The sequence below is a fragment of the Echiichthys vipera genome (genome assembly GCF_963691815.1).
Source record: "Echiichthys vipera genome assembly, chromosome: 1".
In the NCBI taxonomy this organism is placed as follows: Eukaryota; Metazoa; Chordata; class Actinopteri; order Perciformes; family Trachinidae; genus Echiichthys; species Echiichthys vipera.
This window is the reverse complement of record NC_139826.1, coordinates 32,738,708-32,752,812: the sequence shown is the minus strand read 5'-3', so window position 1 is coordinate 32,752,812 and position 14,105 is coordinate 32,738,708. Positions and strand designations below refer to the sequence as shown.

Here is a 14,105-nt window from a genome sequence, read left to right as displayed (position 1 = left end):
ATGGATGAGCTATTTAATGACAGCGGAGCACTGAACCGAAGTTCACCTGGAGATGAGAAGTTCAGTTTCGAAGACATCGATGTGAGCGCGGACGGCACTCCCATCCTGAGGATACTCATCTCCGTGGTCTACTCTGTAGTTTGCGCGGTTGGTTTGGTGGGAAATCTGCTCGTGTTTTTTCTCATGAGATTACGACAAGGTCGAAAAAAGTCCACCATCAATTTCTTTATCATCAACTTGGCAGTGACAGACTTTCAGTTCGTGCTCACGCTGCCCTTCTGGGCCGTGGACACCGCGCTGGACTTCAGCTGGCCGTTTGGAGACGCCATGTGCAAAATCGTCCTCTCGGTCACCGTGATGAACATGTACGCCAGCGTGTTTTTTCTCACTGCCATGAGTGTGACCCGCTATATCTCTGTCGCCTCGGCCCTAAAGAGAAAAGCGTGCAGGAGGTCGCGGTGCGTCAAGTGGGTGTGTGCGGTGCTGTGGGTGGCTGCAACAGCGGCCACGGCTCCGACAGCTATCTTCTCCACCGTGACTGTGGTGGCTGGAGAAAAACTCTGCCTCCTCAAGTTTCCTGATGGACACGACTGGCTCGCCCTCTATCACATCCAAAAAATAGTGATAGCCTTCATCATCCCTATGCTCATAGTCTCTGTTAACTATGTGATGCTCCTGCGCTTCGTAAAACAGAGGAGCATGGGCAGCAGTAACCCTAAAAGGAGATCCAGAGTCACCAAATCTGTCGCTATAGTGGTTTTGTCTTTTTTCTTCTGCTGGATGCCAAATCATGCCATCACCTTCTGGGGTGTCTTGGTCAAATTTAACGCAGTCGACTGGGATAAGTCATATTACACGGTGCACACGTATGTGTTCCCGGTCACTGTGTGCTTTGCGCACGCAAACAGCTGCTTGAACCCGGTGCTTTACTGTCTGATGAGGCCAGAGATCAGGAAGATGCTCAGCGGTTTGTTTTGGAGAGTCTCCACTCCATCCTCCAAGAAGGGCTGCGCGACGCGCTCTTTTACGCACGGAGAAACGCAGGCAGACATGCCTCTCCAGATAATGAACAATGGAGAGTACACGCTGTCCATAGACCGTAAAGGTTTACCGGCTTCCAAAATGATCCCATACAGCCGATAACTTCAGTCTGGTGAAAAAAAGACCCCACGCAGCTGTTTATTTGCTCTGGTTGTCCACCTGTAACTGTCATGACACGTGCGTAATGTAAAGAATCCCAAATTTGAACTTTTTTTAACGACACAGAGTGAAGATGCACGGTATCATGTGTATGTCACCATGAACTGAATGTGTGACGATTATGTGGCACGTATTTGGTTCCTGTCACAAATCAACAAAAACTTGTTGATTCCCCTGAGGAGCACGCCAGTGTGCATCCATTTCTCCTTCCTTTCTCTCCTGTAAGTGCATTGTTTCTTTTTGACCTTTGTAAGATGACTTTGATTAAATGTTTGCTTTTACTTGACGGTGAGGACCAACAAGACACATGGCAACAGAGAAAAGAGGACACAGAGTATGTATATAGTACATACACCAGGAAGGATTTACAGTGGATTTGGAGATTAAAATGTAATTACAAGGTTACAATGTTTTTTACTTATGTAAAGCCTGTATGTTTATCAGTTACATTTTCCATCTGGAGTAATAAGTGGTCATAGTGGCTGTTTCACAAACACCTCACAGAGACATCATCAATTATAGTAAGCGTATATATTGTATTGTACATAAAAAAGATCCTTAAACATCTAACCTATGTTTAACCACTCTATGTACAAAAAATGTATCTTGTATATTTTATCAAATGCACAGTTTTTTGAATGTGGACAGTTTGTCATCCTGATTCCTGTCAGATAGGAGGTGTTTCCCTAAAGATCTTTCTTTTCGCTTTCTACAATAAAAAAAAAGCCCTTTGAGTGTCATGCATGTATTGTGGAGTTTGACACATAAAAGGGGATAATATGACACCTACAGATGGCAACAGGCAAATAATGATATGGATAAGAGTATCGATGCAATCACGCAGTGTTGGGCTTGTGGATTGAGCACAGCAGCCTCAAGAGCAGCAGGGAGATGTTAATTGGGGCTGCAGAGAGTCCAGCTTTCCCTTGGAGCCCAGAGCTGCAGGCGGTTGCTTTCAGGTTTGTTTGCTAATACGTGTCTGTCCATCTTTTCTCCTCCTTGCGCCCTGAGGCTTCTTTGTTTTGTGCAGCCTGTACAGGATTCTGCAGAGATGCTGTACAGTGATGATCGCAGTGTCCAAACACTTGTCGAGTAACCCCAAATCCCACATTTTCAAACAAAAAAACGTTGCACAATGGCAGAAACCTCAGAAAGAACAACAGAGGAGGTATTCTTCTTCCCAGACGAACATCAGAAAGTACTGAATACTAAAAAAATTATGTTTTTGGCTTAAAATCAGGAGAGCTATTTCAATAAATATACATTTTAGGCAGAAACAATCCAAGATATTCTGTACACAGTGCAGCAATTGAGCTACAAGTAAAGAAGTTGTCACTCATTGGGTGAGGTGGATTTGAATCATTATCTGTGGCTCTAAGGTCCAGTCATATTGGTAGAACACAATAAATACAGGTAAGTGCCAAGTGAATGTTCAGTTTGACCTATAGATGGAAAATCATAAGGTTATTACTGAAAATAAATGTTTGATAAACAGCGTAAACTGAATAAATAAAGGTCTAACTCAATCAGAGAACATTAATAATATAAGATATTGTCGTGCCTTTACATTGCTCTAATACATTTCAAATGTTTCAGCTGGACATGTTTGATGCACATGTACATGGCCCCAATGTATTTTGGATATATTAGCAAAGTCCTGTAAAAATATGTAAACCATCCTAACTTCTCTGTGACATTTCGTGGCAGTTCACAGGTTTTATTTTTGACTCCAGCTGTGAAATAAATACTCCCGTTACCCTGGCAGGAAACCCTGATGCTTTGGCATTGGAGTCTATTCAAATGTTTACATCACATCACGCTACTTTAGATTTATCCACTGTTTTCGTACACTTGGATTTGTAGCTCATCTTTAATTCTCTTTGTGAGGCAGACTTCCTTTTTTCCTTGCTGATTCTTCAGCTGCAACAGTCTAATTCTCCCTGAGCGATCAACATTTTTTACACTGGTACTGTCAGCGGCAGATGGTTAGCATGTGTCAGCGGGACTGAATCAAACCTGCATCCCTGAACACAAACGACAGCTTCAATCAATCCCACTACCACGTGGGAGGTCTGTTTAATTATTTATTTATTTTGACTTATTTATTTAACTCAGAAGACAACACTAGCAATTACTTGTAATTTAAAGCAGTGTAAACAAAACCTAAGTGTTTTAATAAGCTGTGATCAACAGGTGGCTGCACAGTCACCTGTGTGCTCTAAGCTATATTGTTCATTACTTAAACCTGACTTTAAGACACATTATTTAGCTACACATCAAACAACAAAGCTTTAAAATTGTAATGTATAGCTTCTGTTCTGGTGGCGTTGACATTTTAGCCTCAGGAAAAAGGCAATCTTCAAAATTGTTCAGTAAAAATGGTTTAAGATGTCTAATTGTGCTTTGTGTGTTCACAGATACCCATGAAGTGAATGCCGTTAGACACATGTATAACCACAAATATCAATATGATCCACTTTGATTATATGCCAGTTAAACAGCGGATACAGACTAATCAAACTGTCCAGAAGGTAAACACTGCCCTTTCCTGGTGGATGAAGAGCATTGCATAAGTATTTTCCATAATTTGTCTTATCAAAAGGCCCATTTCACAGATTTTGCACATATATATGGTACAGTTACGTCTGTGAATCTCTACTGGTCGCCTGGCAACCTCTCAGAGCCAAGGACGTTAACGTTTACCCATAAATAGGAACCGTTGTTTTTACACCTCATTTTATTTGTACACATTCAATAAAAAATATAACTTATAACATAATGAATTAATAGGTTAAGTTAATTAGGGAGGTTGAGATGTGTTAGCAGGTGGATTTTGTGTTACTATACATGCACAAAGTAATAATAAGTAAAACAATAAGTAAACCAGCCACCTGTGAAACACATAGAAGGTCGTTTAAAACCACTTACTGTTGTTCTGATGGTGTTTCCAGGATCCACAAAGACTCTTCTTACCATCTGTCTGCTGAGCGATACACACAAAGCTGGCAGGCTGCCATCTTTGTTGCCATCAGAGCAGCTGTTTTTTTTAATAAACTACCGTATGTTGTTTGTTGTTAATTATATTACCGATAAATTGTAACATTCTCTTTCTTCCAAGAACCCTAGTTGACTCGGCTCTCTCTGCATTGGATTAACTGGATTTTAATAAACAACACTAGCTTGTGAGTGTAGATGAAACTCCTGAGGTGATCATTAAACAGACATTCATAGACATATACAATGTTTTATTTGTAGGCATATTACAGCTCTTCACACCTCCTCAAACTGGTCAAACTGACATTCGTTGGTAACACCAGGAGGGTGCTGACATACTGTAAGCAATGTGCATTTACTGGACTCATCTTTATGGCATCTCATTATCATTGAGTTACAGTTCTCGATGAGTTACTTTGTTGAAATCCATTTTGCCTGCAGTATTTTAAGCACATCCTTTTGCTCTGATGCAGTGCGCGTTAAAAGGCATGCAACGCCTCTTAACAGGTTCAGTAACACAAAGCCTCGTTGCCTAAGTTACACAGTAATGCCATAAACCATGTGGAAAATGCTGAAAACCATTATAATATTTGAAAGGGTATAAAAAGGTACTTGACTATTTACAAAATTCAAGTTAATTTTGTACAAAATAAAAGTGCATCAAATGTTTGAATGATTTCCAGGATGAAAATATCAAAAGGAAACGAGTGAACTCTTAAAAGTGGATGCAGGTTCAGAAGATTCTTCTCTGCAGGAAAAGATCAAGAAGCGTCTCTGTTAGTTAGTTAAACATCATGAATCTTCTTTGTACTCTGGTGACTTTAGTTCAGTTTTGTTTCTTCATAAATTAATATGCAAGTGAGCTGAACATATGGCAGATATAATCTTTTAAACATCGAATTCAATATACAGTATAGTAACTTTACATTTGCGGTAGCTTTTGGGTGGCAAGTCACCCTTGAGGTTTTTCATGTATTTCAAAATTTACCATAAGAGTTAAATAAATACACATCAGGAAGAGACAAAGGGGTGATTGGCTAGCGCTTGCCTCGAGGGCAAATTGTGGCCTGAAATTCTTGGGACAGATCTATCAAAAAGCGCTCTATTCTTCCTTTCAAACGGCTGAAAAAAAAAAGCACCAGAACTCCCGCCTTAAGCCAAGAAAACGAGAGCTCAAAGATCTGTGAAGGCACGACACGGAGGGCAGTGAATACATAGACAAAGAAGGCCCTAATGTCGCAACAGTGCAGGAATGCAAAGTGAGTGTGACAGTGCTGACTCTTGGGGGTCAGGGTTCATGGCGTGGGACAGATCCAGTGCACTGAACAAGCCTTGCTTCAGCGGCCATGCGGAGCTGTCTATGCGGTGCCACTGTGGTGTTGGGGAGCAGGGGGAGGTGGGTTGGTCCCTGAGTGTCGGGTCCCCTGTGGAAAAGGTGTCTGCTGGGGGCCCTCAGCCTGCGTTACCGTTCTTCGCCCACTTTCCCATTTGTCTCCTGCTCGTCCTCGTCTTTCCGCTTCTGCCTCCGGAAGAAGCCGAGCTGAGAGGGAGAGCAGTGAAACACAGAGACAACATTAGATAAGAGGTGCAGCCACGATTGTGCACGGAAGTTCACTCTTCACTACAGAAACAGTATGTGTGATCATCTGAATTCAAGGTCCATTTTTCAGCTCTTTCTCAGCTTTCAACAACATCTTATAGTCTTCAGTCGGTGAATGGAACTGGTTCAGGTGCGATTACACGACCGAGATATTACACTTTGTTCCTGTGATGACACCCACGCGACCCACACGTGATGAAGTCTATGAGAAGTCGTTGAAAGCTCTTAAAAAAGCAACTTATGAGGACCTTGAGTTGAGGTAGTTTCAGAGCATTTACAGCTTCAGAGCCAAACACAGTGAAGACAGTGAATGCATTTAGCTGCTACCCACCCAAACTACAAAGTCTAAATGTTCTTGTACATTTGACTAATTACTTTTCTCAACTGCTCTCAAACACAGTGTGCAGTCACCCACACAGTCCTTAGAAGAGCTCTATTCAGAAACCCTCCCCCAGCGAGTGTGCATGGCTTTTCAGTTTGTTCAATGTTGTTCGAATGCATTTTCATTTTTGCCTTATCTGAAGGGCTTTTTCTTCTTCAGGAAACAAAACAAAACATAAATAATGATGTACAGTAGAAAGCACTTTGAAATACATTTGTGTTTGACATGATTTTTTTATATTTATATATGTAATTGCTATGTGAAAGGAGGTTAATAGCGTCTTTTGAACAGTAACAGTTATGTCCCGGAGCTTCGTCCCAGCAAATAAAGATCAATGGTCGCCTGGAGTTTTTGTCCATTCAATGGCTCCTGTGTTGACCAAGAATGTGAGGCTGCCTTTACTGACATTTTATTTCAAAATGAAGCACAAATATAGCTGTACCATCATTTCTCTAAATAGCACATGTATGGAACTCACATGCTTTAACTTTTCAATTTATTGTATTTTTGTTCTCTCTCCAGGGTTACACACCCGACAACAGTGCAGTTAGATTTATCCTATCGCTGTTTACAGATGATGTTTAATTCTCTACCACAGGGTGGCAGCATAACCCTACACTGAAGTACTGCTGTGACTGCAGACTTCAGAAATCTTCCAGGAGCAAAATTAGTTTGGCAATATAATATTATGCTATTAGCTAAAAACAGCAGCAGGACTGCGGGACACTTCATCTTTTGCAGTCTTAACAAAGATATAGATCTTAATGTGATTACCTCTAATAGTTCAATCTCCATTCTTCCTAATGACTCATAACTGTGCATGATATTATTGACTTACCTTCCACAGAGCCAGAATGAGCAGGGCTAACAACAAGAGTCCTCCCAGCGTGCTACCGATGATAATCCAGTTAGGGATTCTGTAATCTCCTGCCTTCCTGATCTCCAATATTATCTGTAGAGGAGATACGATTTGAATCATTGCAGTATAAGTTCTCATTTAATCTTTTACAATCGTAAAAATATAATGTACATTCAGTAAATGGCCTCTACGTAAGTTAGTGTGAATGTACTATAGCAGTGGTATTCACAGGCAGTAATAATGCACTCTACCCGGAGATGATGATGATTATACTGAATTATACTGTAAGTCTAGACATTTATTACTGTACTGCACATCGGCGCTCACAGGCCCAACGGGGGATATTCACAAAGACATGTACATTTGTAGAATAAAACATGACCCTTTCTCAGAAACTGGTAAGAAAACATTAATTCTTAACATATAAAAGGAAGACTTTCCGCACAGAGCAGAACCAGTTTTACCGCAAAACCCATTCTCCTCTTTACACTAAAAATAAATGCATGTGTAGAGCTTACGTCAGCTGAAATAAATCACTATGCTTTGGTTCATAAAATGACATTAAAGAGAAACTGAATGACTGTTTGTACTGGCCAATAGATGGCAGCAGAGATTAGTGAACGAGACCACACTTTTACATGTTGTGCTGCTGGTCCTTTCGGTCCCTGAGCACCACACAGCATGTGTGCTCCAGTACCAACCTTAACTGTCTGACTCAGCTGTGCAGTGCCACGCTCACTGTAGCAGAGCTCTGCAGCAAACTATGTTTTTGTTAAGTGTTACAGATATTATACTATTTTAATACTTTTAGTCCATTCTGATATGTTTTAAAGACTGATCTCCTTAAGCACAAAACACTGTATTCACACATGGATATGATAAATATGAGAGACAGGCTAAATCGGATCAAATTATGATGCTATTATGAGCTCAGATTTGAGTCAGGTCAAACACGGGACAGAGGCCGTGTACAGAATTAGTCGTTGTTGACTCACATGTCTGACAGGCCGCTCTTCATGTAAAAACATTGGGCTGGAGGAGGGGAGCTCCACTGATGCACTAGTTCCCAGTTCCAGGATTTTAAACTTCAGCTGGAGAGAAAATCAAAACACCCTGTCAGTTTTCACAAACACATGACACAAGTGAAAGACTACAAAGCTGTCGTCCCTACAGAGTCGAAGCAGAATAACAGCAAGATGAATAGACCACTAGTATGCACGTGTGGTATTATGAAGTAGGGAACTTCTAACTTTATGAATGCATGCTTTGTGTTTTATACTCACTGCATGTAAGGTATCTATTCGTAGCGCTCCTGTGATTCTAACAGCAATCTCTCTGTAGGAGGCCACATTGACGGTGCATTGGATTGGCAGAGTAAGGGTGTTGGATTGGTTCTGCAAGAAGAAACCAGACATCCGTGTTATGTGATGAACAGTTAAACGAGTTAGATATAAAAAACGAATGAATGTGGTTGATTTGGACGTTACCAAGCGGGAGAAGCGTGTGAGGTCCTCAGGTGACGCTCTGCTCTGTGCCACATGCTGAGGTGGTAGACAGTGCGTACCGTCTCTCTGAGGTGTGACATGAGAGTAAAAATACTTGTGAGTATGTTACAATCTTAGGTCTGCAGAGAAAGAGTGAAAATTATTCTGGAATTTATTCTGACTTTGTCCAAAGTTAAAAAAACAGGAAAAAACAACAAGAAGCCTTCCAGCCTCTCTAAAGCTGTCTTACTTACAAATGTTGCCAAAAAAGCTCCTTAAATAACACTTACATGACATACATTATAATAACGCTAAGTGCTGAAACATAATCTAACAGGTTCACAAGCTGAGAGGGAATTCAACAAACTAATTACAAACCTCTCCCCACAAACTGTGACAATCATCGGTTTCTAACTATTTAACTGAGCAGGGTGTTTTATCAAATACAAATTCAACCTTTAACTGTTTTTTTAGAAGAACAATGAGCTCTTATTCCATTAAAAAATGACATATTCTCACTTTCAATCAGTGAGGCGAACTTTGAGGCTCAGCACTCACCTGGTCAATATAGAAGTCAGAGATCTGCAGGAGCTGGTTCCCATTTTTCGTTGTTTCCGGGATCTCAATGTTCAGCTGCAGATCCTTTACTGGAAAGTAGCCGAGGTTCTGGATCTGAGAGACAAAAAGGAGTAAACTGTGTAAATTATGCTGCATTTATGTGATGTCAGGATGATCTGAATAATTAAACAAGTTGACATCATATTACGCAGAAACATTGTGCATGAAAGTAAATGTTGGATTCATGGTAAGAAAATGTTTATTAAATAACATAAAGCATGTTATCTTTTTGAAATTTATAATATGGTATTAGGTTGTAACCGTAGGTTGCTGTCCATGAAGAGCGACACAGATTAGTTAGAAAAGTTCTTTTTAACAAGCCAGGTAAAGCAATATTTTGGTGGTTTTAGGGAATGTACTACTGGAGCATCAAAAAGTCTGGGACTAAATCACAAATATAAAGCTTCAAACTGGAAATACATACTGGAAAAGATGTCCACATGATCAATACAACACCTTCTTTTAAGCATCCATGTTGTTAGCTCATGAACACACTGAGGTCTAAAGAATTATTAGGAAATGGGACAGAGGAGGTATGTAAATGCACCATTATTGCACCACGACCCTCCAAGGATGAGATGGTATAGCTAATGGATGGATGGATGGAATTTAAAGCAGTGTTTTCTTGTGCAGTAACATAATTATGGTGGTGATGTTGGCTCTCACCTGGAAAGTGAAGTTGAAACGAGGACCGGTAACTCCAGGCTCCTCCAGTGACAGCTCCGATTTGATATCATATCGAGTCGGATTTGAATCCCTTTTGAAGTACAGAATAAACACGTCATATGTGAGAAATCTACTAGGTTCCCTTTATCTGGGCTTTCAAACATATGTCGTGAAGTCGAACTTCCAGTTACAGTATCTGCAATTTATTTCCCCACACTGATTCATCTGAAAAATGTTGAATAACATCACTTGGATCCAGTCATTTGCACAAGTTGATTGCTACCAAAATCAACTCAAGAGCTTGTTGTTTAGAAAGAAACTGACAAACCTAGTGAAGAGAAGGTCTGCCTCGTATTTCAGTGAGTAATAGATGTCATTGAAGTTATCAGCTGTGCTCATTTCCTCGCCATCACTGTTGAGAGAGGCAGACAAAAATATTCAAAGAGCGTGAGCGATGATGTTACAGCGGGACACACCAGTTGAAACATTTATCCTTGTAGCTCAAGTGCAGTTGCAGATTCTTATCTTATCTTGAGATTGCAACATGAGATGTACGGCAGAAGTAATGCTTGGTTGTTACTTTTTGGATGTCTTGAGCATCAGTAAAGACACAAAAGAGAGATAAGGACAGACTTCCCTCCATGCAAACAGGAAATGTACTGTATTGAGATGGAAAGGGTTCACACCTTCTGGCCTCCAGGATAACCCTGACGTGCTCTAGGAAGACAGTGCGACTGAACTCAAACTCCACACGAAATGTTACCTACATGGAGGAGAAAATGAAAAACAGAGGAATAAATCAGCTTTACCAGTTTATCATCATTATATTTTTACAACAAGAAACATTAAAAGTACAGGTCAGATGCTGCTTTTGACTCCATATGTTACTGTTTACACTCTCCCCAACAGTAAAGGCCTTGTATTATGGATTAAGGAGTAAAGCCCTGCAATAACCTGCTGTACTGTAAGTCCCAGGATTCGACCGCGGGCAGTCAGCTGCACAGTTGGTGCTACGTACTAAAGAGAGCCTGGGAATTTCCCCTTAATTGAGGACAAAGCAGTAAATACAAAATAACATGACTACACACACACATAGACTCAGGAGAGGTGATGAGAGGATTGCTCGACAGCAGAGAACGTGTTTACAGTCCTCTATGCCGTAATGAAACCCTGACGGACTCTGTTTGGCCAAAGAGGAATGTGTAACAGGGTTTACAGTAGCTTCCCTCCTCCATTTATACTATCTCATCCTTGACCAGTACGCATACATATATACATGGTAATGGACTTGTACTTATAAAGCACCTTTCTAGTCTTTTGACTACTCAGGGCGCTTTCACAGTGTTTGTCACATTCACTCATTCACACAGACATTCACACTGATGGCAGTGGACATCTACATTCCATCTAATCTAACCATTCACACCACATTTACACACCCATGCGCAGCACAGGGAGCAATTCGGGGGTTCAGTGTCTTGCCCAAGGACACTTCGACATGTGGACTGGAGGAGGTGGGGATCGAAACCGCCGATTTCTCAAATGGAGGATGACCCACTCTTCTACTGAGCCACAGTCGCCCCAATGACGACCTATTTTCAGTGGAAAGTAACGTACATTTACTCAAATACTGAACTTTAGTACTTGTACTTTACTTGAGTATTTCCATTTTCTGCTACTTGAAACTGCTTCTCCACTGTGTACATTTTCATATATCACAGCAAATATTTGACAGCTGGAGGCAGTACATTTCAGCTGAAGAGTTTTTGTTAGAAGTTCCACTAAGGAGAGATTTCCCTTCTTACCCGCTCAGATATTTTCATTTAAATAACTGTTTGGGGTTCAGGGTGAAAACACAGAATGGGCATTTTTACATCTCGCAGATAATACTTTTTTACTTTTACTTCAGCAGGAATTTGAATCAGAATCAGCATTATTAGCCAAGTATGTGTGCACATGCAAGGGGTTTGAATGCAATACTTTTTACTTGTAGTCGAGTATTTTTACTCTGTTATATTGATACTTTAACTTAAGTGCTTCCTCCACCACTGCCTATTTTCATACAATCACATCCTATTAGTGGAAAAATAATCCTTTGTTTTTGTCTTTGTTACGAATGTCCTAGAAAAGAAAGGTTCATTTTTATGTCAGTTTTCAAAATAATGGGATGAATCAATTTGACGGTCATTTAGAAGAAAGTCGGATAAAAACACAAAACACACACATAAGAATGCACAGACACACAGATATGCATGCGAGTGGTATGGGTTTGGAAGACATGATTGTCCGTGGCTAGAGGAAGTTTGTGCGCCAGCATAGTTGAACATGGAAATTCAGAAAGAGCATGAAGCTTCCCTTCCTCCTCCGGGTTGATGTAGTCTACCGCTGAGCCACATTTACCGTCAATCATCAAACACTTCATTTGCAATAACTAGAGTTCCTCATCTCTGCGTAGGACCGCGAGAAACAAAAACACATTTGTCACCACCAGTGTGGCAGCAGTAGTTAAATGTACAGTTTACTCTAGTTCGGCACAGGTCAAAAGCAACCGGAAAAGTCAAAACAAGAGTGATAAGTGGCTATTTTAAAAGGCTGAAAACCCTGAGGTTCCTACTTTCCTTCAGCTGAACAGCGGTTTGGGCAGGCTGGCAACAGCACCGGTGTACAATCAGCCTTGTTTAACTCTGTGCCACATTTTTAAAAGGCTCCCGACCAGAGCAGCCTTGTGGCTCTGGATGCTGTTCAGGCTGAATGAGTGGGTATGAATCACTCAGTGAGTTTTACAGGGTGACCGGAGTCCTCTTGGTTCATTTGCTGGGGAGCGTTGCAGAGAAATGCAGTCATATTTTCGTTACCAGGGCGATGAATTTTGTTTGTGATAATGACGTGGTTAGGACATTTCACAAACTCTTTCAATCGGCTTCTTTACTTCATTCCTACAGGATTTATCAGCATATTTAGTGTCAGTATAAGACTATTATTCAGACATTAATGGAAAAGACGACTTGAGTATAATCTGCTCACTGTTTAATAGCGTTTTAATTGCACCGTGTGACGGTCCATCAGTGTCATCCCTATCAAGGTTAATTCAAACATCACCCTCTTAAAAATAAAACCTGATGCCTGCTCTTAAATGCATTGAAGTCTCATAAATACCGTAGACATTACAAGCCTGTGGAAAGGCTTGAACAGCAGAATCGAATGTGAGAATCACAAACATATGAGAGAAAGAAAAACTCTGTATCTTTTACTCAGTCTCACCTGGTGCACCAGGCTGAAGTGGAGAGAAAATGTTCTTAATGTCGGAGGAAGAAAGTTCTCCACTTCTGTTAAACGTGTTGCGAAGAGTGTTGCTATTGGCTAATTTAAATTTTCATGGTGAATGACAGAGGAAAAAAGGGTATTTCTTGACTGATGGTTGTGTCAGAAGAAGGGACAGTTACTTCAACCTTTGAGAAAATGCTTTCAAACATGGAAGGTCACTTTCAGACGACTGTTTGAGCAAAAGTACTCACATATTTTCTGGCTTGTGTCCCAGAAATTCTCCACAATGTAGGTTTTCAGTTACATCTATAGTTAAAAATCAGTTTGGAAGAATTTCACTTCAACAACAGACTGGTCGACCCTGACACGAAGGGGCTTAATGCCAATAATGACCCGGTGTTGTGCCGTATTCAGCACCCCGGCCGTGAAATGCACCCCCTCGCATTATAGGTGATATTCTGGATCAGAAGGCTGTTGTTTCCACCTATAGGAGTAGTTTATATACAGGTAACCCAATTAAAAGCACACACGTTTGAACCTATGAATTGCAAAGAAAGCTGGCATTACATTTAGGATACGCTAAATCAAATACATTCAACTTGCTCAAAAGATCCATTTCATTCATTTTGTAATTATAGCTGCAGTATATTTCCACAGAACATACAAAAAGGTGTTGTTTTGTGTTCGCTATTATCCAAGTTTGTGACTTTAAACTCGTTAAAATAGTTTAAAGACTGTAAGTAATCAATGGTCTGACCGTTGTGGGTTACCTGTATATAAACTACTCCTATAGGTGGAGACAACAGCCTTCTGATCCAGAATATCACCTATAATGCGAGGGGTGCATTTCACGGCAGGGGTGCTGAATACGGCACAACACCGGCGCTCTTCATTATCCAGCTTACTACACATCTACTTACTGAGAAGAACAATCATTTGACACAAAATATTGAGTTAAAAATGATTTAATTCATTTAAAAGGTAACCCAGAGTCTATGATCATAACTGCCTCCATAACAACAGCCATTCAGAAATAAC

The 14,105-nt window shown here is 40.6% G+C and overlaps 2 protein-coding genes across 2 annotated transcripts in view; one reads left to right on the top strand and one right to left on the bottom strand.

Moving 5' to 3' along the window:
* On the top strand, positions 1-1,143 carry LOC310949569 (relaxin-3 receptor 1-like; the record flags this gene model as incomplete). Its single annotated transcript, XM_083917052.1, has 1 exon — positions 1-1,143. The coding sequence occupies one exon, from the start codon at positions 1-3 to the stop codon at positions 1,141-1,143; it is 1,143 nt and encodes a 380-aa protein (XP_083773178.1).
* A 3,365-nt stretch (positions 1,144-4,508) lies between these two features.
* The window catches only part of itga11a (integrin, alpha 11a), a 53,534-nt gene continuing 43,937 nt past the window's right edge, over positions 4,509-14,105 (bottom strand). Inside the window, exons 22-30 of the mRNA XM_083916113.1 lie at positions 10,490-10,566; positions 10,132-10,215; positions 9,804-9,894; positions 9,078-9,191; positions 8,523-8,606; positions 8,319-8,429; positions 8,031-8,126; positions 7,015-7,128; positions 4,509-5,734 (exon numbers count right to left, since the gene is read on the bottom strand). Coding sequence (XP_083772239.1) covers positions 5,657-5,734; positions 7,015-7,128; positions 8,031-8,126; positions 8,319-8,429; positions 8,523-8,606; positions 9,078-9,191; positions 9,804-9,894; positions 10,132-10,215; positions 10,490-10,566 — 849 coding nt within the window. The 3' untranslated portion in view covers positions 4,509-5,656. The remainder of the gene's footprint in view (positions 5,735-7,014; positions 7,129-8,030; positions 8,127-8,318; positions 8,430-8,522; positions 8,607-9,077; positions 9,192-9,803; positions 9,895-10,131; positions 10,216-10,489; positions 10,567-14,105) is intronic.